We start from the raw sequence: 23,424 nt of genomic DNA on the forward strand, positions 1-23,424 counted from the left end.
TTTTATTTTTTGGGGAAGCGCTGCAAAAAAAAGATTTACTAAATTAAACCATGGACAAAAAAAATATTCCTATAAATAATGTTCAAATAAAATGTATTATTATTGTTATTATTATTATTATTTTGAGAAGTAGGCTACGTTCTACTGTATGCCTACAATAGTAATATATTTCTGTCAATTTCTCCTAGTAAAACCGAACTTTTATTTTGACGGTTTGTGAAGACCTGTAATAGTGTATTTGACAATGGATTTTCTCAAATAAAATTATGAAAATGCTCATTAGGCGTTCTCTCAGAGCAGCTCTGGAAATGTTCATGTATTCATATCCTCAAATTGTTTGTGAGACGCTGAAAACACCATGAACGTCACGAGTACTTGAGTATGTAGTAGACAAACGCAGCTCAGCAGAACAAATAGGGTTAACTTATATATTTACTTGCAGTATTTTTGTGCTTAGCTTAATTATCCACAGACCATGTCGCGATTGGGTTTATTGCACAGTTCTACTTTCCATGTATTCATCCATCCATTATTTTGTATGTTTTACGTGACATCTGCATTAAGTGAATTCCATTTTCATGACTGGATTCCGGGATTCCCTTTGCATCACGTAAATCGGGACATACCTTTATCTGCAGGAGGGATGGTGTCCTATATCCTCTTTTTGCAGCCACTTTGCGTCCACATTTTTTGCAAATTGGATATCTATCCTCGAGGACAACCACGCTTTTTTTCTACTTTTCATACTGGCCATAATTCGCTTGGCGCTTAGCTTTCAGCTTCAGCTGGGCGTCACCTTTTTTGCGCGTTTGTTCGGGTTTGTTCTCCCGCCCTTCAATCAATTCAGTAGTTTCCGGAGTGTGTGATCCCCCCCCCCTTGTATTATTATTTTTTACTCAGTAACGGATATGATTTCAAATGTAGCGAAGTACAATACTTCAAAGAAAACGGACTTAAGTAAAAGTAAAAGTACAGATTTTAAAAACTACTTTAAAAAGTATAAGTACACAAAAAAACTACTCAATTACGTAACGCGAGTAAATGTAATTCGTTACTTTCCACCTCTGGTGGTCATAGCCGTGTTTTATCCTTTTATCGTGTACAAAACACAGATATTGATCGATCGGAATCAAGGACTGGAACCAAAAAGGCCTTCTCAATAAGCTTGAAACATGTAATGGAGCAGTTTTCCCTCTCTCTCACCCTCTTCCATCAGAAGTATGGCTTCAGCGTAATCCCCGTCCAAAGTATCACTGCCACACAACAGCCGCTCTCGCGAGCTCTTCTTCTCTCCATGCTTTGGCTTTCCCCAAAACCGCATTTTACCGCGAACCCTGCAGACAGTTCAGAATAATTCACCCAAATACTTTCATTTTGCCTTCATTTTCTTTAGGTTCTAATTTCCTTTCTTAAATTAACCAAAAAAATCTTTGAATGCAAAAGAGACCGAATTTAAAAGCACCTGAGTGACTGATTTTATGATAATTTTTTTAAAATCTGATAGAAATAAAAAACACCTTTTTAAGGTATCATTGTTAGAGTAATTATATATTTAAGTTCTGAGTAATATTAATTAACTATATGTACTTACTATAGGGTTAGGGTTTGGTTGAGGGTTAGTTGCATGTAATTATGCATAATTTACTGTTATTACTATGGTAAGTACATGTAACATATGTAACAAGGACACTGTAAAATAAAGTGTTACCACAGTAACACTTTACAATAAGGTTCATTAGTGAACATTAGTAAATGTATTTACTAACATGAATTAAGAATGAGCAAACATTTGTTACAGTATTTATTAATATTTGTTAATGTTAGTTATGTTCAATGTTCAAAGAGCATTAACTAATGTTAACAAATACAACCTTTAATTTTAATGAAGTATTTTTAAATGTTGAAATTAACTAAGATTAATAATTGCTTCAGAGGTTTTGTTCATTCGTAGTTCATGTTAAATAATGAACCTTATTGTAAAGTGTTACCAAAAACAGTCAAATATCTCTTTCATGGGAAAAAAGGAAGAACAAAATACAGTGCTGGAACAATATGAGGGTGAGTAAATGAGTATTTTAGTCCCTTGAATGTTCAAAACTAATTGATTATTGAAAAACAAGCACCTTCCGTCTCCATGAGAGGTTTTCCTCGCGTCACTTTTACCCAGCTCTCCCGTTGACACGGTCTTATACATGTTCTTCTGCTCTTCATTGGCTGTGGCCGGCTGAAACACATTATTATAGCAGAGCGTGTAAGAGCAAAGATCTCTGACAGACATGCTTGGTCTGTCAAAACCTCTTTAATAACTCAATATAAACCATTAAATGAACTCTTTGCCTCTTCCTTTTACTTCAGCCACCATTTGCGGGAAGATAGTGTCATTTTAAAACATGTACAGCGGGCACAAAGAGTAAAAACATGTTGCTCCTTGACAGTCTGAAGGCACTAAGTGGTTAAATCAATTTCTTCTACAACACTAATGCACTAATACTGACCAGCAGCACACAATGAAAGAAAGTGCACTTAAATGATAGCATATGACTACGACAACGAAGTAACGCACACAAAACAAAAGTTGGGTCATTCTACAAACCGGGTACCTTTTGTGAACTTAAAACAATAATAATTATATCTTCTATATCTTATATCTTAATAAGCACAAACCAATAATAGGCAAGTAAACTGTCAGCATTGTTAGTCGAACTTATCAAAGCGGTAATTAGATTAATGCAAGTTATGGAAGAGGCACCAGTTTCATACAAAGACCCAGATAATGACTGAACCGACCATATGCACAAAAAGTTCTTCAGAACTTCTGTAATAATTAAAAGCCAGCTGGAAAACTTCCGGTGAAATGTCACTTGTTGGTGTGTCGATATCTTCAGTGTCCCGAGGCAGCTTTAACAGCATCAATAGTGTAATACACTTACGTTCATAATCAGAATATAGTCACTTAAATAGTCAGGCCTAGAATTAATTTAGTAATTCAAACGTTAAACGACATTAAAAAGACGCATCTCTTAATGTTCCTCCTCAGCAAAAAAAAAAGGATCAACGTTGTAAATTAAAGATTTATTGAGCATTTTAGTTGCAAAAGGGGAGTTTTCACAAGTGTGCCAAAATCACTGTGCTGACTGACAGCTTTTGTGAGAACGAGGTACAAAAAAGTGCTAAACCTTGACAAAATGTATTTTTAAAACTAGTGATTTTATAATGTTTGTTATTTTTTTCAAAAGTGAAACGTGTGAAACAATATTACATGAAATGGCTAATATGAGCCAATAAATGCTCCTCTGCCGCCATCTACTGGTTATAGTGGCAATTTATGTCTTTTTTATTTTTAAATAAAAGTGTTTTCTATCAAATGTTGGTTTTCCTACATCTTGAAACATTCAGTTTTATAAATGAGGCCAATCTCAGGAGAATGAACAAATAATGTTTTTGGTCATCACATTAAAATTAACATTAGAAGTGCTGGAAAAATGTTGCGTGAGCGTGTCCAATTACTGACAGTGTTTTTTATTCTAACGTTCCCGTTAGTCTTTAATGCAATCAATAAAACTGGAAATTAGGTGAGATAACTACATTCAAATATAAATACAACATTAGAAAGTCAACCACTGATGGTTGTGTGTCGATGTACAGCGAGTTCACCGGAAATGCCCAAGCTGGCTTATCGAAAACCAGGAAGTAACCGTGCATGTGGTCAGTTCTACTGCACTGTTAATAAAGAAGAGTGGAAAGTGTATTAAAAAGAGGACTACAGAAAAAGAAAAGAAGAATATGGCGCCCTGACAGCTCCACAGCTTTAGCCTGGTTGTAGAAGAAGAGACAGAGCTGGATGTTAAAGCATGCAGAAGTCGGTCCACGGTGGCAGTGAAGAAAGCACAATCTCACGGTTGAATGTCTTGGTTGTTCAGGAAGAAGCAACCTATACAGTAAATAGCAGCGCTGTTGTGTCTAGGCAAGCAGTGTGGCTAGATTGTGAAGAGTGCTGTGGGTTACACATTTCACAAATGCCTTTTTACATCAGGAGAGGAAAGCAAACTTCTGATGGAAGCAATTCAGATCTGTGTGGCTGATTTACTAATGTATTGATGAACAATTCTGGCTCAAATTGTACCATATTTTTTAGTGTTGGGCAACTATTAATCACATCCAAAATAAAAGTTTGTGTTTACATATTATATGTGCGTGCACTGTGTATAATTATTTAGTATATATATATATATATATATATATATATATATATATATATATATATATATATATATATAAAAATATAAATACACACATATATGCATGTATATATTTAAGATTTTTTTATTTATTTATATATAAAATATTTACATTTATATATAATATAAATGTATAAATATATATACAGTATATACATGCAAGTATTTCATATATATATATATATATATATATATATATATATATATATACACACACACACACATTACATTTAAGAAATATTTGCATGTATATACTTTATATATATTTATACATTTATACACACACATATACATATAAATATACACACACACAAAGTATATACTTAAATTTGTATTTCTTAAATATATACATGCATGTGTGTGTATTTATATATACAAAATAGTTATACGCAGAACACTTTTTAAGTAAACACAAACTTTTATTTTGGATGTGATTAACTATTAAAACTATTAATCGCGATTAAACTATTTAATTAATAATTAGCAATTAATAAACCAGCATTAATAATTTTGTTTTTAAGAATGCATTAAATATAAGCTAGGATAAAGTTAACATTACCTCATGCGAAAAACAAGACAAAGAAACCACTAATCAGGAAAAGATTTTGGCAGAAAAACACCAGCCATCACAGATACGAATAGTTTTCAAAAGGTGTTTGGGCATCTGTGGCTGAAGACTCTCCTTGAGCTGGACAGAGAGGGAGTGTAGAAGCGTTTCAGGGGGTCAGTAAGGCGATCTATCAGCTTCTTCTGGAAGAGTTAGCTGTCGAGAGAGAGAGAGAGAGAGAAAGAGAGAGAGGCCTGCGTGCGCTACATCAGACCATTGAATTACCATTTCCGAGTCACTGTGACAAGCCTCGAGAGGAGTCTCATCACACTCCTCCTCCTCTGACTCCCCGTCGACTGAGCCGCGGGTCATGAAGTCTGAACGTGTCCGCGCCATACGGGCTTTTTTATGACCCGGTCGGCCAACCTAATCAACCAAATGATAATAACACAAGTGAAGCTGCTCCCTCGTACATCAAGGTCAGGTGACACCACCATTTGTTAGAAAGAGTTCAAAGACAAATGTATTCATTAATGAGGTGGGGACAAATCCTGAGGTCTGTGAGATGATGGCGGGTCAAAATGACCCGAAGCCCTAAAATCATACTTTTTTTCATAGTTTATTTCATTTAGATAATATTTTTTCTATTTTTTAATGCAATTTTTTAGTGATTTTTTATTTACCTTCAAATTACTAGATTTGATCAATAAATAGTAATTTAAGCACATTCCTCACATTCTTTCAACTTAAATTCAAAATAACTCAATTTCATGCAAAACCCTTTTAATATCTTATATTGGGTGTCTTTGTCGACCTCTTGTGGACATTTTTTTTATATAACATGATATTTTCATGACTCTTGCCACTAGATTTGGAGCAAATGAGTTGTTCCTCTGGGTCCTAAAGTCAGTTCACTTCAGTATGCATTCAGATACACATGTATACACATTTTTGGTAAAGTTTTAGCATTTTTAGTTTGAATTTTTAGCATTTTCTATGTGTACTGAAGCATTCCTCACATTCCCTTCATTCATAAGGGGGTCAAATTGAGGATTTGTATTAGTGGTTCAAGTGCGACAAAAGTCCTAGGGCCTTGAATACCCTCTGATAAACATTTTTTAATTTTTAAAATGCCCCGAGGGAAGGATGAGGGTTTAAAATCTGCCATGACTGGAAGTGTTTCTCTTACCTCACTCTTAGAGGGTTTGTAACCCAAAAGGCTCACTTCGTCCTGGACTCCTGGTGTTTTCCCTTGATTGGCTATGTCCTTATCCAACCTAAAACAAGTTCAAGGGTTACAGGGTTTCTGCAGGTTTAATGATGGTACATTTAAGACTTTTTGAAGACCTTGTTTTTAGGGAAGGGAACACACGCTATAAAAAGTGACTTAAGAATTTCAAGGCAACGGGTTACCTCAATTTTTTTAAGTAAATAAAGGTCATGCTTAATAGAAAAAATTAAGCTTTATTAAAACTTTATTAATGTGGAATTGTCAAGTTCACGTAACTACATTTAAGCATTAAGCTTATTTACTTAATAAATTTAAGACAACAGATTTACTAAAAAAGAAAATGTGAGTGAACCGAACACTTTTTACAGTGCACAACATGTCAATATGTTCTCTAATTTCAAATGTCTAGGCATCACACAATGAGTCATTGTCAACACTTGTACAAAAAACAACATTCAACCGATCTCCATTACTTTTTAATTAATTTTACAAAAAATATCTCTTGAATATCCCAAACACAAGAATTTGCACATAACTTTTACTGTACATTCTGATCACACTGATGCTCTCAGTATTTTTGTTGTTTCCAGTGTACAAGTCTAAAAATTAATTTAACTCATTTAACTTGAGAAGCAATCAAGTCTTGTTTTCAGTAAAATTGATCATATTAAGTGATTTTGTGATTAAAACAAGAACAAATATCTGCCAATAAGCTCAGAAAAAATATATACTTCATTTAGTTTACCCAGTTTTCATTCCCAACTGACAGATACTTGTATTTTTTTTTTCTTAATTATGTAAAAAAAAAATTAGTAAACAAGCCTATAAATTACAAGTCTGTACTTGAAAACAAGACAACAATTTTGAGGAAGACTTTCATTTTTTTCACAGTGCAATTAACATTTAATGCCACGACTTTTTTCACGAATTTGAGACTTTCTGCTCTGATTTAGGACCTTTTTAAAGTCCTTATTTGGGGTGAATTAAGACATTTAAAGACATTAAGACAAGCAGAGACCCTGAGTTAGAACACATACAACCTTCTTTGCTTTAGGTTTGCATGTCGAAACGGTTCACACGTTTATGCATATTTACAGACGCCGTCTCAAGAAGCCTCACGCTAGGTTTGACGTTAATTACATCTTAAATTTGACTCATAAAATTATCGTCTGACTTCAAAAGACTTGACCTATTCAAGTCAAACAACCTATTTTTATTTCCCAGCCCCAAGTATCCAGCTTTGCTGTATAGGAAAGGACAACTTGCTAATTACCTTTGTTTCAGAGGACAAAAAGAAAATCATACAGTTTGGAATGACATGAATGTGAATATGAAATGATCATTTACATTTTGGGATGAACTATTCGGCAAGCTCATCACTTACTTGCATCGCATCACTTAAGGCGAGACACGGCAGGTAAAAACATTGTTTGTTTTTTTTCACTGGTCAATTTTGAGATTTTGGGATGTTTGTCTTCAATAACATGTCTTCTTTCAGACTTGTGGTGAAAAAAAGTCAGAAATACACATTTAGGTCTTTATTTTACTACACTTTGTCTGTTTGCGTCTGTAGATTTCTCTTAAATTCAACAAAAGTTGGCGTGTTAAATCCTCCCGCTGCTCCGCGATCGCTGTCTGCACCCCGTCATCACACACACCGTTAGAAAGCTCTCTCTCTCTCTCTCTCTCTCTCTCTCTCTCCTGTACAATACTGTCGGATCCAAATATGGCCATTTTCTTTTTATACGTGAAAGTGAAAGGGGGGATTTAACTCGTTTCTCCAAATGACTTTTCTCTCATACTCGAAGTCCGAAATCTCCACTCCAGTAGCACCTATACACACCAGACCTTCCAGTCTTGTACCTAGTTATATTATGAAGACATTTACAGAGGGATTTGTAAATATATTATTCCTAGCCTGATTTATATAACATTTTATTACAAAAAACATGGCGAAAATCAATTTAAGGCTATTGACAGTATATTCTGATTTACAGGATAACAAAATATCCATAAATCCCTCAGTAATTTTTTCCCATCTAATATGTGAACACAATGAAAAAAGAATTTTGAACCTGGCTTTATCCAATAGTCAGATTTCGTTTAGTAAATGATATGCAAATTAATGCATATCTAATTAGATGATGCATAATTTGCATATTTAAACATTAAATTACAGAAAATTTGTAGCGCCCCCCAAGTGCATAACTAATGATCTTTGCGACGGAAGTGAAGCAATCAAAACTAACTTTAGCTGGACGATAACTTTATTCTAGAGCTGCTGTAAAGCCAAAACAATCTCTGTTACTGTAATGTCCTATTATCACTGTAAAGCTGCTTTGAAACAATCTGTATTGTAAAAGCGCTACATAAATGAAGGTGACTTGACTTACTTCGAGATGGGAAGCATGGTCTTTGGAGAAAAGAAAATGTTCCCAGGCCTATCGGACATGCTGATGTTGGACGGTTTAATGTTCATTCGCTTTCTGGCTTCATCTCCTCTGGATTCCAGGGTCAACTTCGGCGCCCATCCTTCGGCTACACTCCGGCTGTCCTTCGGTCGGTCTCTGAGAAGTGCAGGAGCATCTTCTTTTTCTGAAAGCAGTGTCTGTGAGCTGAGATCAGGCTCAGGTTGAGCGATGGGAGCTGGTCCGAATCTGTCTGACCTTTCTGATTCTTCAAGTCTCTGTTCAATCCTTTGCAGAGCCTCGACTCTCTGCTTCTCAAACATCTCTTTCTCATGTTGGGCCAAATGCTTTCGTTGTTCTTCGAGGATGTGTTTCTGCTGACGGATCTGCTCCATCATCTCTCTTTCACTCTGTTGCTGCTGATGTTTCTGACGCTCTTGCTTTTCCTCATTGAGCTTCTCAAGCTTTTCCAGCACATAAAGACTGTCTCTGCTTGGCTCCGCAGGACTGGTCTGGACGGCACTATCTTTAACCTCGGGAAGCTTCAAATCCACTTCATTTACGGCGCTTTCCTTATGCATGCTAATAACCACGACCATCGGTCTCCGAGTCGGCTCCTTGTCTTTCACAGGCTTGCTGGGATGACCCGGGGTGGACACATTAACAGTAGACTTCACCATTAAAGACCTGCTTTCTGAATAAGGGGAGTAGAAAGTAGGGAGCGAGTTTAGTTTTCCGGGAAGTTGAGGTTGGCTAGATGGTTCTGATAAGATATTAGAAGTGGATTCGGGAATGTTGGAGAACACATCATGTTGGTCCGGGACTGAAGAAGGAGAACCGAGATCCTCTGGTTCGGCACAAGGTGCCTTGTCTTTTAAATACTCGTCTATGTTGAGTAGCTCAAAGCTGCCTCTGGAGCTCTGGCTATCCGGTGTTCCCTGAGGAGTGTGAACGATCTCGCTGACCACATCCATTTCTCCAGTGGATCGAACCTTAAGAAGCTCCAGGCTGAATTTGGCCTGTTCCAGCTCTCGCATCCGACGGCTTTCCCGTTTGGCCCTCGTCCTCTGGTTGGGATCCTCCAGAGTTCGGGGTCTTTCTCGGATCGCCACTTCAGAAGTCGGTTGTACTATTAATAATAATAATAATAAGTTTAATTTATATAGCGCCTTTACCAAGCTTAAAGACGCATAACAATAACAGTAACGAACAAACAATCCGTTCATACATAATAAATGGGGAATGTACACTGCCGTTCAAAAGTTTGGGGTCAATACGATTTTTTTATTTTATTTAAGAGATTAATACTTTTCTTCAGAAAGGACGCATTAAATTCATCAAAAGTGACAGTAAAGACATTTATAATAATGCAAAATATTTATTTTTTAATGAAATACTTTTCTCTTGAACTTTCAAAGAATCCTGAAAAAAATGAATCACGGTTTGCACAAAAATATGAAGCAGCAAAACTGTTTTCAACTATGATGATAATCATAAATGTTTCTTGAGCATCAAATCATCATATTAGAGTGATTTCTGAAGGATCATGTGACACTGAAGACTGGAGTAATGATGCTGAAAATTCAGCTTTGATCACAGGAATAAATTACACTTTACTATATATATATATATATATATATATATAAACAGCTGTTTTACATTGAAATAATATTTCACAATATTACTGGGTTTGTTTTGTATTTTTAATGAAATAAATGCAGCCTTGGTGAGCAGAAGAGACTTCTTTTAAAAACATTAAAAATCTTACCGACCCCAAACTTTTGAACGGTAGTGTACATTTGCCCAGTCCAATCGAATTCAAACAGAAACAATAACCAGAAACAAAAAAACAACACTTTTTACAGACAGCAGTTGAAGCAAAGGTCAGATGTAAAAGACTATATGGCCGTTCACACCAAGAACGATAACTAGAATGATAACAATATTTGCATCCAACGAATGATAACGGTGTTTATTCTAAGCTTGCGTGCTGCGGTTTCAAAGTGTGTAAAACGTCATGTTTTTGCTGTTCTTGTTGCATTTCCACGGCTTTAACCAGCAGATGTCCTCAGCATGCTGTGTGTTTTTGAGGAATCGGTCTAATAAACTACAGTGAATTTAGCTGACGTAGTCAATATAGTGGAATAAAAACACCACCTAGTCTTTTTCACGGCAGATTCAAAGGAAGCAAGACAATGTTGTCGAATCGAGTGCTGGATACTTGAGGTAATAATTCTCAGCATTCATTCAGAGGGTGTGAACATTGTTTTTCATATCGATTTTCTTGAAAAGGGGCTTGACTGTCAAACAGTGTTGGATCTTTCTGGACCTCGGCGATTAATAGGGCTGGGAATTGACACAAATTTCCCAATTCGATTCGATTTTGATTCACAGGCTTGCAATTCGATTCGATTTCGATTCTGGTTCGATTCAATATTGATTATTTTGGATATCAGCTACAATACATGGCAAATTCACAAGGAAAACAAATCTCTCAACTAATGCTGTAGGCCTAAACTATGGGAGTTAGTTTTAGCCAACTAGGCTTTCATTAACCTACCATAATATTGTAAAAATATTATACTATAGGGTAAAAATTAACTGATTTGTACACAAACACTTAAATTACACTTTTTATTTATTTTTCGAATAATAAAGTTATATGAAATATAAACATTTAAATGGTGGCTGTAATAAAAACATAAAAAAAATTATAATGAATATGAAATATGGTGCATATTTTTAGCAAAATGCTCCTTTCTAGCTGACTAACGAGTTCATGGTCACTGGATAGGGTTTTTCTGAGGTAAATGTGACGTTACATGACATTGTATACAAGCTGTTTTACTGACGTCTTTCCACGGTTGAAACGCGGATTGAGCGATTCCATGTGACATGATACGGATTTCGATAAGTTGTTCTCTATCTTTTAACACACTATCAGATGCTCATTCTTGTTGATTTCGCGCTGTAACTGGTATTAAGGCGGAAGAGAAGATCATGTGCTTCTCTTGAGCTGCGCCGGAGCGATCTCACCCCACCGCGCCAAAACGGTATTTATGTTTTTGAATATCGTAAGAAAATGGACGTAATTTGAAATCTGAGACTTTGTTTCAAATCAATAGTAACAAACCACAAAGATTATTGCGATTTATTGGATGGGATGCGCACTAATGTTCATTCATTCATAAACTGAAAACAGGATGACTAGCCTAATCGATTCTTGGGATTTAAGAATCGATATCAGTTCGAAAAAATGACAATCGATTAAAATCGAATACCCAGCCCTAGCGATTAACTGCCGTTTTAAATGTGCGAGCCTTTAAATTATAATGGATTCTGATTGGCTGTCAGTGTTTTATCATTCGACAGCTGGGAAAAAAAAAAAACGTTCTGAAAGTGATCCCAACGATATCGTTCTTCATATCTTTATCATTACAGTTGTGGTGTTAACTCTGCTATTCTAAAGAATGATTTTTAGAACTATATATGGTAACACTTTATTTTACAGTGTTCTTGTTACATGTTACATGTAATTACCACAGTAATAACAGTAAATTATGCATAATTACATGTAACTAACCCGCAACCAAATCCTAATCCTACCCTAAACCTATAGTAAGTACATGAAGTTGATTAATATTACTCAGTACTTAATTATATAATTACACTGTAACAATGACACCTTAAACTAAAGTGTAACCCTATATATTTATATTTATCGTTATCTTTATAGTTATCGTCCTTTATGTGAACGGGCTTTAATGGGACGTAAGGGAACATACAGAGTTATGGAAAAAACATGTCATGACTGATAATAATGTTTAAAGAAATGGGTTTTGAGTTGTATTATTCCCGTACCTTCTGTCTCCATCTCTTCTAAAACATCTCCACTGAGGAGCGGTTTGCTCCGGTCCTGCTCCTCATAGGAGTCTTCCCACAAACCCATGTCTGTAAGCTGGTCCTCTTCTGTGAACAGATCGTTTTTCCCATTCGGCAGCGGAGTGCTTTTTAATCTCTCCTTTTGAAGTTCTCTGAATCTGAAAATTTCAAGATATCCCAATAAAAACTGTTATTTTCAGTAAAAGAGCATCTCTACACAGGATTTATAGTGGGAAAAGAAGAAGAATGTATTTCTATTGTGCTTTTCACAAGACACGATGAATGATTAAAGGCAGCTTTAAAATCTTTATGTTATGTTTATAATATCTTCATGCTTTATAGTCACATTTAGCAGATTAGGATGTAGGGCGATAATATGGTTTACATTTTGCAACGATATGACGAATCAAGATGTTGATATTTGCAATATCATATATATCACTTTGTGTGAGTATACTGTATTTATGTGGATAAAGTTGGGCATACTAGATTTCCTACTTTTTATACAGAGCTTTGCTACATGTTGCGACATTATCAACAATCACACAGCCGAGATCTGCTATAATATGAGTGTACTGTATGTATGCCGGTAAAGTTGGATATACTGGTAACACTTCACAATAAGTTTCATTAGTTAACATTAGTTAATGTATTAACTAACATGAACTAACAATGAGCAAAACATTTGTTACTATATTTGTTAACCTTTGTTAATGTTAGTGAATAAAAATAGTTTGTTCATGTTAGTTCACAGTGCATTAAATAATGTTAACAAATACAACCTTTGATTTTAATAATGTATTAGTAAATGTTGAAATTAACATTAACAAAAATTAATAAATGGGTAACACTTTAAGGTAAGGGTACATGAATTATCATAAATTCATGCATGAATTCTGCATTCATTCATGCATTAATATCTCATGAATCATCAGGAACTAACACAAGTTCAACATTTTTCACTCATGACTTCATGGATGAACAACACCTTTATTAAAACATTAACTAAGATGAGCACATGAGCAGATGAAATCATGAATGAAAAACGTTGAACTCGTGTTAGTTCCTGATGATTCATGAGATATTAATGCATGAATGAATGCAGAATGAATGCATGAATTCATGATAATTCATGTACCCTTACCGTAAAGTGTTACCAATAAAGGCGGTATAAGTGCAGATCATTATTAGTTCATGCTAACTTATGTAGTTGACTAATGTTAACTAATGAACTTTATTGTAGTGTTACCGATATACTATATATCAAACTTTTAATATTTTGCCGGGCGATAAAAATAGTTTATATTTTGCACAGTATAAACAACAAAAATAAAAGTACCAATTAAACAAGAAAGGTTAGTTAACAACCTAACACTTTGAGCTGAGTGCTTTCCAGCAATTGCAGTGTTGAACAAACCAGACTACAGTATGTGTGACCCAACCATTATTGTTATTCGGCCTGTTTTACTTTATAAAGTTTTAAATATGAATATTTTTCTTACACAAATGCATGGCTTTGCTTCAGAAGGCCTTTATTAACCCCCAGAGCCATATGGAGCACTTTTATGATGGATAGATGCACTTTTATGATGGATAGATGCACTTTTATGATGGATAGATGCACTTTCATGATGGATAGATGCTACTTTATGATGGATAGATGCACTTTTATGATGGATAGATGCACTTTTATGATGGATAGATGCACTTTCATGATGGATAGATGCACTTTCATGATGGATAGATGCACTTTCATGATGGATAGATGCACTTTCATGATGGATAGATGCTCTTTTATGATGGACAGATGCACTTTTATGATGGATAGATGCACTTTTATGATGGATAGATGCACTTTTATGATGGATAGATGCACTTTCATGATGGATAGATGCTCTTTTATGATGGACAGATGCACTTTTATGATGGATAGATGCACTTTTATGATGGATAGATGCACTTTTATGATGGATAGATGCACTTTTATGATGATAGATGCACTTTTATGATGGATAGATGCACTTTTATGATGGATAGATGCTCTTTTATGATGGATAGATGCACTTTCATGATGGATAGATGCTCTTTTATGATGGATAGATGCACTTTGATGATGGATAGATGCACTTTTACGATGGATAGATGCTACTATATGATGGATAGATGCACTTTTATGATAGATAATGCTCTGTTATGATGAATAGATGCTCTTTTATGATGGATAGATGCTCTTATGATGGATAGATGCACTTTTATGATGGATAGATGCACTTTTACGATGGATAGATGCTACTTTATGATGGATAGATGCACTTTTATGATGGATAGATGCTCTTTTATGATGGATAGATGCACTTTTACGATGGATAGATGCACTTTTATGAGGGATAGATGCACTTTTACGATGGATAGATGCACTTTTACAATGGATAGATGCTCTTTTATGATGGATAGATGCTCTTTTATGATGGATAGATGCACTTTTATGAGGGATAGATGCACTTTTACGATGGATAGATGCTCTTTTACAATGGATAGATGCACTTTTATGATGGATAGATGCTCTTTTACAATGGATAGATGCACTTTTACGATGGATAGATGCTCTTTTATGATGGATAAATGCACTTTCATGAGGGATAGATGCACTTTTATGAGGGATAGATGCACTTTTACGATGGATAGATGCACTTTTACAATGGATAGATGCACTTTTATGATGGATAGATGCACTTTTATGATGGATAGATGCACTTTTATGAGGGATAGATGCACTTTTACGATGGATAGATGCACTTTTACGATGGATAGATGCACTTTTACAATGGATAGATGCACTTTTATGATGGATAGATGCACTTTCACGAGCTTCAATCTGTTGGTTGCAATCCACTCCCATTATAAACCTCGGAAGGGTCAGGACATTTTTTAATGTAACTCTGATTGTGTTCGTCTGAAAGAAAAATGTCATATACACCTAGGATAGCTTGAGGGTGAGTAAATTTCATTTTTAAAGGGGCTATGTGTAGTTTTTAACGGCCTCTAGCGGTGATGTTTCAGATTGCAACCAATTTTTACAAGAGCACTCGTGCGCGTGCTCGAACTCAAGAGCGAGCACTCATGGTACCGGCCACACTGAGACTTTCAACACACCGGAGAAAGCATCACAAAAAGGATGAAAGCCAACTCCGGGTCTGTTTTTATACCTAAATCTATACCTATACCTAAAACAAAGCGGAGGTCTCTCCATAATTCAACCGCTCTGCCGATGTTGATCCCTGTTTTCGTCCGAAGTTGATCCGATTCACGTTTGGCCTGACGAGCTTCAGCAGATAAAACTTTATTTTGTTTTTTATATTTATGTGGAGTTTGTGTTGGAGTCTGTGTTGTGCTGGAGGCAGGTCGTTTTTTGGTGTTATATATTTAGCTGCAGTGCCGTCGCATAGACTGTATATAAAAAGGAGAGAGGCTCGGGAGCGCGCATGCTTGTCACATCCCATGGATTTCACAGTAAATCCGACCCGGAGCCTTCACATAGAAATAGGAATACTGGCCTTCAGAGGTAACAGCAAAACCCGACAAGTGGATCATTGTAATGTGTGATTACAACCCCTTCACACACAGGCAATAAAAAAAGGATTCATTTGAGAAGAAAAGCTACATATAGCACCTTTAAGTGGAACTACTCCTTTAAGCAACTTGTCTGAACAGTGAAGCCCTCTATAGAAACCGTACCTCTGCCTCGCCAGATATCCACGCCCCGTGGCTTGCATGCGGACGGTGACGTCCCGCTTCCTGAGGTAGATCTCTCTGGTCCTGTATCTTCTCCATGCAGTCTGGATCCGGAGAGCCGCCCGTTCCCGTCGACACCGTCTCCAGTTTCTCTGGATCAGCACGGCTGCTTCTCTCCACAGCAAGAGTCTACGCCTCTCTCTGAAGCCTCTCCAGGCCGACTGAACACACACCGCTGCCTCGCGCTGGACACGCGTCTCACACTCGAGCCTGCTGTCAATCTGTGACGACTGAATGCTCCTCCACCAGCTCTACACCAGACAACAGCAGAGAGAGAGAAACTGCCTCACATGCATTTAAAACAAAGAGAGAAAAAAGGTGCTTCATATTTTTGTTCATATGCACTTTTTTAGAAAATCAGTACTAAACAGTTATTTTACTATTTTGAGGAAATGCCAAGACATCAATGTAAATATTTATAATATGAATAAATAATAAATACGGATCCATTTATGTAATAGACTTCCAATACTGAAGAGCAAGTCCATCCGCATTAGCTACGCTTACATTGACACGCTTTATTTCAATCAGAATGAATTGATTCTGATTGATGAATCCGAACGTAGTGTTTACATGAATGCTAAATAAAGTAATCGGGTGGATGTGCGTGTTCATATGTCACAAGTTTTAAATCTGGTTTGATTGTTTTTAATGCTAGGCAACGATTAATCGCATCCAAAATGAAAGTTTGTGTTCACATAATATATGTGTTTGTACTGTGAATAATTTTTTATACATAAATACAAACACATGCATGTATATATTGATATACATGCGTGTTATTTTTATAAAAAATATTTGTACACACACATATATATATATATATATATGAAATTTATATACACTATATTCATGCAAATAATTCAAATCTATATACATGCATATGTGTGTATTTATATATACAAAATAATCAAACACAGTACACATACATATATTATGTAAACAAACTTTCATTTTGGATGCGATTAATCATTTCCCAGCACTGCACAAATATGTACAGTTTCCCGCTGTTTGCAGATACTATTGCCCTAAATTGCCTCTTTTTTTGTTTGTTTTAAAGAGCAGACTTCATATTGATCTGTTTCGGGTCCTAATTAGGAAACGACAAGCACATGAACACTTTCAACAACCAAACTCGTTCCACGCGTCATACGTCATTTCTACTTCATTGCACATGTGCAGAAGTTTCCAGTTTGGGGATTTCAATCCGATTAAGTGTTAACATGTCCTCTCGATCGGGTTTAGAACACGTATAAACCAACCCTTACTATCCAAATTAATTTTTAATCTGATTTGGCCAATTAATTACGACTGATGTGGCTCCATTTTACTTTTTTTATTGTTATTGAGTGTGGTAGTAGTCCAATTACAATCGGATTATTAGGGTAAACGGAGCTATTTTAAAATAAAATACCTTGAATGATGGAACAAACAGTTCACATTCAATAATATTTATTTAATACTAAATCCTTTATTTCTGCAAGAACTACCCAAATACCACAGATAAGGTTCCCACACCTTCTGCACAGTGAATGAACTTCCATGAGTTTCCAGTCATTCATGATAACAGGATAATAGTTTTATCATTAAACAGAAAAAAAAAAATTCTATTGGAACTACAAAAAATACATTCCCAATAAAATAAAAAAACATGACTTATTTATACAACTAAAATAGCAATAGCAGTCCTGATATTTCAAGGCTGATAATGATTTTATCATTAAACAGAAATAAATTCTATTGAAACTACAAAAAAAAACATTCCCAATAAAAAACATAAAAAAAACTTTTTTAACTGTTTAATAAAAAAAATAATAATAATAAAAAAAACATTGCAACTAAAATAGCAATAGCACTTCTGATATTTCCAGGCTTTCCACTTATATTACTTTATAGTTATATTATATTACACAAAATATTACTGTCAGAAAAGAATCTGCGTTGGTAAGCCGAGACGTACCTGTATCTGGCAAGCGGCCCGTCTCATTCTGATAAAGTGGTTTCTCTCTAGAAGAGCTCTGAAACGCCGCTGGAGAGTGACGATTCGACGCAGCACCTCCTGATGGAGCAGATCCTGCAGTCGCTGACGCTCGACTTCACGGAGAAACACCTGCCATACACACAAACACACGTCACACCGAGCCATACACACGTCACACGCATGCAATACTGGACATTTACAACCAGCCTAGCCATGAATGGACAAGTATGTGTCATCCAAAAGGCATCAGAAAAAGTTACACTGTAGGAATTTAATTAAGTCCTATCATCGTACCATGGTTCGGCCCACTTGAAACCCCTCAGGAGAGAGATCCACCTGACTCAGGTACCGGCTGATGGAGTCCTGGCGGGCCTGGTTCGGTCCCTCAGGTAACAGCACATGAAAGTGTCGAACAAAATCCTGGAGGGCATAAAACAGATTTTACACCACCATAACCAATCTATTTCTTTGATGACACACACACACACACACATTCACTTTGTGAAGTGTCCAGGAAGTGACATGTCTCATTAAGGCCTGAAAGCACAGAACACTAGCATCACTGTGATGTATGAAGTCTCCCGGGGGTGGACAGTCTGGATGCCGTTGTGTGTGTATGCAATTATTCCTGGCCACTTTTATTGCAGACTATAGAGAGAGAGAGGCTCTGTGAAGTCATAACTACACCAGCTTCATATCTTACAGGAATTACTGGAGGAGGAGAAGCCACTCGTGTTTCAAAATGTTTAATAAAGGTTATACGGTGACACTTTACAATACGGATCATTAGTTAACTACTTTAGCTAAATTTATTCACCTTAGATATTAATTTCAACATTTATTAATACATTATTTGTCAACATTAGTTAATGCACTGTGAACTTAATGAACAGCTGTATTTTTATTAACTAACATTAACAAAGATTAATAAATACTGTAACGAATGTATTGCTCATTGTTAGTAAATACAGTAACTAATGAACCTTATTGTAAAGTGTTACCGGTTATACTTTATTTTGTGTGTCCAGTTCTGCCGGGTTCCTACACATTTTCCATTTCAAACTTCCATACTTTTTCAAACTTAATATGAACCCTGGTTCTGGTTTCAATTGTAATATCTAACATAGTATTTAAAAACATATTCTTCATTTTTCTTGTCATAAGGGCAAAGTAATGCACACAAAAGTACACAGACCCTGAAGTCCCACGTTCATGTGAAGGCCATTGTACCCGATATAAACAATAGTAATAGTAAGGCTTGCCTTAAACACTATGAATGATTGAAAAGAGAGATAACTCTGTTTGAATTGTCAGTCATTAGGGTATAAACAAATTCTGTTTGCATTAACTGCATGATGCTGGATGTCTGGGCTGATGTCTGGGTTTCAGATGGTAGAAAAGGCCCAAACAACACATTCATCCCCAGACGGCCACACCCAGGACAGGAAATGACAACAGGAAATAATGATTTCAGCTTTGGAACTCAAAAAAAAAGGATAAGGAATCAGAAATTAAGTTTGGAGGAAAGTACGATTATTTTTTTTTTACCCCGTAGGGAAAATCAAGTCATGTTGTTTATATGACTCTGTGGTGTTTCTAGTATGCTTTAAGATTGCTGAGTATTTGCTCCTTAAAACCAAAAGACAGTCTCCGCCTTTTAAGATGTTATAATCATAAACTACATGCTTTTCTCCACTGACTTTCAATGATGTTCAGTGTAACATTAACACCACATTATTAGTGGTTTGATAACAGTCAAGCAAAAAGCTATTCATATTAATTACCGTTATGTGCCTGAAGTATATAAAACACACTACTATTCTTATACATCGGCTCTTCCTCTTCTTCTTCTGAATCAGTTTCTGGTTCAAACATATATGGCTGAATTAAACCAATATTGTCACTGTGTTGCGTTTACTACAGTAAAGTTGAGTGAGAGGATCAGGTAATACGAGCTGCTGTGATTGAGAGGAGGCGGGGCTAATTTGCATATTCATGAGCCCGCGTATACTAAATGAAGCAAGCGTGTAGAGTTACATTCAAGCTAATTTAAGGAATAAAGAAATTATTTTCACAGGAAGGAGCACTTAAATATGTAATTTAGATTATCAAAGATGAGTTTTAATAGATACAATTATTGACTGCAGCGGGATTTTAAGAAATGAATACTTTATTTTAACAAGGATGGATTAAATTTGTAATCACCATGGGAAATTTGTAAAGACAGTGTAATAATCCTCATGGGAAAATCTCAGAGAAAACTGTGAGTTGTGAAACATATGATACACCGGTGTTTTGCCAGATGAGAAGTTTATCTATGAATCATATTTTTATTCTTAATTAATTTTATAGCTATCATATATCTCTTTTAAATCCTTTTATAATGGTTTTAATTTTCCTTTCTGTGTAAAGCACTTTGAATTCCCAGTGTGTGAAATGTGCTATATAAATAAACTTAATAAACATTTGATTTATTTTGGACTTTCTATTCAAAGAATCATTAAAATGTAGCATGTATCCACAAAACCTTGAGCAGCACAACTATTTACAACATTGATAATAATCAGAAATATTACTTGAGCACAAAATAAGCATATTAGAAGGATTTATGAAGAACATGTGACACTGAAAATATGTGAAATAACGGCTGCTAAAAAGTCAGGTTTGCAATCACACGATTAAATTACATTTGAAAATATATTAAAAAAGGAAAACCGTTTATTTAGTATATTTTACAATTATACATATTAATACAGTATCTTGTATATTAATCCAATTATATTACTCTTTTTAATCAAACAAACACAGCCTCAGTGAGCAGAAGAGACATCTTTCAAAAATATTTAAAAACTCTTTATCCCACACCATCATGTTTTTAGACTCAGGCTTGAGATTTAAGTGTTTCTGTAGTAGAGATCAGTGTGTGTGTGTCAGTCTCACCTGAAAAGTGTACTTGATACTGTAGCCAGATTGTCGGATGCGCACGGTCTCCAGCATGCCGGTGTAGCGCAGCTGTCTCAGCACCAGGGCGTCATTGAAACGCACAGGCAGCTGAAAATCAGCAAGGATACGTTAAACAGTAAAAACAGAAATGCATGAAATGTATACAATAGATATGATTGAAATACGATGCATTCACATCGACGCACACACACCTTCTCTGCATTTGATCGTATGCACTTCACAAAGTACGGCTCTGATTGACCAAGCGTCTCCATCAGCTTGTTGAGAGAGGCCTTAAATGGAGCAAAACACCACAAATAAATAAATAAGCAGAATTTCTGGAAATCAACAGCATGTCATAGATCAAACCCAAAACATATAAATCAGGAAAATTCAAATTTATATTCTGAAAAAAAGGACAATGAAGCCATATTTCAGAACGCTCGGAATAGCATGGTATTGAGTTATTATTAATTAATGTATTTGGTCTTCATGGATTATATTTACTCTGCTGCTGTTGTTGTTGTTGATTATTTGGTACTGCAGAGCAAGTATGGACTTGTTACTGCTAATAGATACACACACACTGTTGTGAGCATGTGAGATATGCTTCTGCATAAATAGACATGCATAAATGGCGTCGCAGATCTAGGCAGGTGGAGCTGGGGAGGTGGAGGGTCTGATAGCGTTGCAGGATTATATTTTAAAAGACGTGTGTGTATGTGTCAATGTTTCCATGTACAGTGCCTAGTTTCCATGTACAGTGTCTCTGTCTATACAGAGGACAGGAGGAAAGCAGCTATTTTGGTGGTCAGGAATTCACTCTCCCTTCCCAAAGTGAGATCTGCACAGAACAGGAAGTGAGGTCATCCACACATTAGTGCAGGCCTTGAACCAGACACCACAGAACTGGGTTTTTTACTGGGGTTTTGATTTACTATATTTTTACGGTGTCTTGCCCTAGACTTTCAATCTTAAACTATGACAATCCATATATATGGTTTACAATTATGCCTATTTAAACAAAGACAAATATCACTTTCCATCGTAACTTTTATACAGAATGTGTGAAAATATTATTTCATTATATCTTCTACATATATAATCCAGAAAAACAAATGGATTAAGCCATTTTATTTCGGACATCTTTAAAAAAAAAAAACACCACAAAATGTGTTGATTTAAGATGCAGTGGAAATTCTGTTCATGTTTATGGTGGTTCAGAAATAAAATTTTAAACGTTATGAATCATAGACTTTAACAAGCAGTTGTTTTTTCTAGTGAAACCAAAACAAAAGACTTTGGAAAGACAGAGCAAATAAAAGTGTTATTGCATCAAAGATAGACATGATGTCATTAATTTGGGTTTTTACTGGGCTGCACAGGGTGGAAATTACACCATAGTTACACAACACAGACATGATTCAGAAAACTCTTAGTTTGCCAACATTACGAGAGAGAAAGCGTGAGATCTGACCTGGAACTGGGCGCTAATGCTCGGGGGTTTCTTCTTCTTGTGGAGGTGCAGCAGGGACTTCGTGATGCGGTCGTGTAACGTCAGGTTACTCAGGTACTTCAGAGACTTGACATCCAGAAAGCGCTGAAGACACCGACACACAAACACAAACACACAAGCATATTCAGACCAGTGTGCACAAAAATCACAATTCAATCAGCATTTACAGAATCTCATGTTGTTCCAAACCCATATGAACATTCATGGAACACAAAAGGAGATTGAGTAAAGTAAAAAAAAAAAAAAAAAAAAGTCAATGCGGTAAATGACGATCGGAAATATGGTTGCTTTTTTTTTTTTTTAAAGCCTACATGACCATTTTACTCAGTGAGCGCAGCTATCAAGCTCCAGAAAAGACAAAAAATTAATTATATGGTGCAATTTTCCAAGTCTTCTGAGTATGGCTGGGCAAAAAAATAGATTTTTCGATTAATCGTTTTTAAAAATGTGGTCGAATCGATTTTTCCCCCCATATTTATTTATCTATCACCTAAAAGCCAGTATTTGTTTTCCTGCACTGTTCAGGCTTGCAACCTCCATGTATGTAACATACAGCTAATGATGTGAGATTTTATGCTTGTTTTATCTGAAACATAAAATAACCTGATGCTGTTTGATCAAGGCATCTGTTCTGAGTTGTCCAATTTTCGGCATCAATTTTTCATCTTGCATCAAAATTCTGTCTATTCATTGTATGCATTTGAAATATAGAGTTGGGTTCTCTTTTAAGTGTACCTAAAATAAAAAGAGTTTAAAATACAGGTGTGTGGCCCTTATTTCTATTTATTAATTAACCACTTGTAAATTTATGTTCACTGTTCTTTTTTATAAATATAGGATTTGTATTAAATCTATATTCATTGAGGCGAATCGGGAATCGAAATCG

General features: G+C 35.6%; 1 protein-coding gene across 14 annotated transcripts in view; it reads right to left on the reverse strand.

Annotated features, from left to right (window-relative positions):
• myo9aa (myosin IXAa) overlaps positions 1 to 23,424 on the reverse strand; it is a 169,280-nt gene that overhangs the window by 21,493 nt on the left and 124,363 nt on the right. For 12 of the 14 annotated variants that reach the window (XM_077201623.1, XM_077201615.1, XM_077201621.1 and 9 more), the window contains 12 exons: positions 22,500 to 22,622; positions 21,235 to 21,315; positions 21,020 to 21,130; positions 18,374 to 18,499; positions 18,059 to 18,208; positions 16,042 to 16,349; positions 12,286 to 12,464; positions 8,410 to 9,553; positions 5,975 to 6,062; positions 5,071 to 5,211; positions 2,124 to 2,224; positions 1,204 to 1,334 (listed from right to left, as the gene is read on the reverse strand). In XM_077201623.1, coding sequence (XP_077057738.1) covers positions 1,204 to 1,334; positions 2,124 to 2,224; positions 5,071 to 5,211; positions 5,975 to 6,062; positions 8,410 to 9,553; positions 12,286 to 12,464; positions 16,042 to 16,349; positions 18,059 to 18,208; positions 18,374 to 18,499; positions 21,020 to 21,130; positions 21,235 to 21,315; positions 22,500 to 22,622 — 2,683 coding nt within the window. The remainder of the gene's footprint in view (positions 1 to 1,203; positions 1,335 to 2,123; positions 2,225 to 5,070; positions 5,212 to 5,974; positions 6,063 to 8,409; positions 9,554 to 12,285; positions 12,465 to 16,041; positions 16,350 to 18,058; positions 18,209 to 18,373; positions 18,500 to 21,019; positions 21,131 to 21,234; positions 21,316 to 22,499; positions 22,623 to 23,424) is intronic. The other 2 variants (XM_077201618.1, XM_077201617.1) reach the window with 1 other exon arrangement.

This window comes from Siphateles boraxobius, unplaced genomic scaffold, assembly GCF_051911475.1.
Source record: "Siphateles boraxobius isolate OS27281-9 unplaced genomic scaffold, OSU_SipBor_1 48, whole genome shotgun sequence".
Classification (NCBI taxonomy): Eukaryota; Metazoa; Chordata; class Actinopteri; order Cypriniformes; family Leuciscidae; genus Siphateles; species Siphateles boraxobius.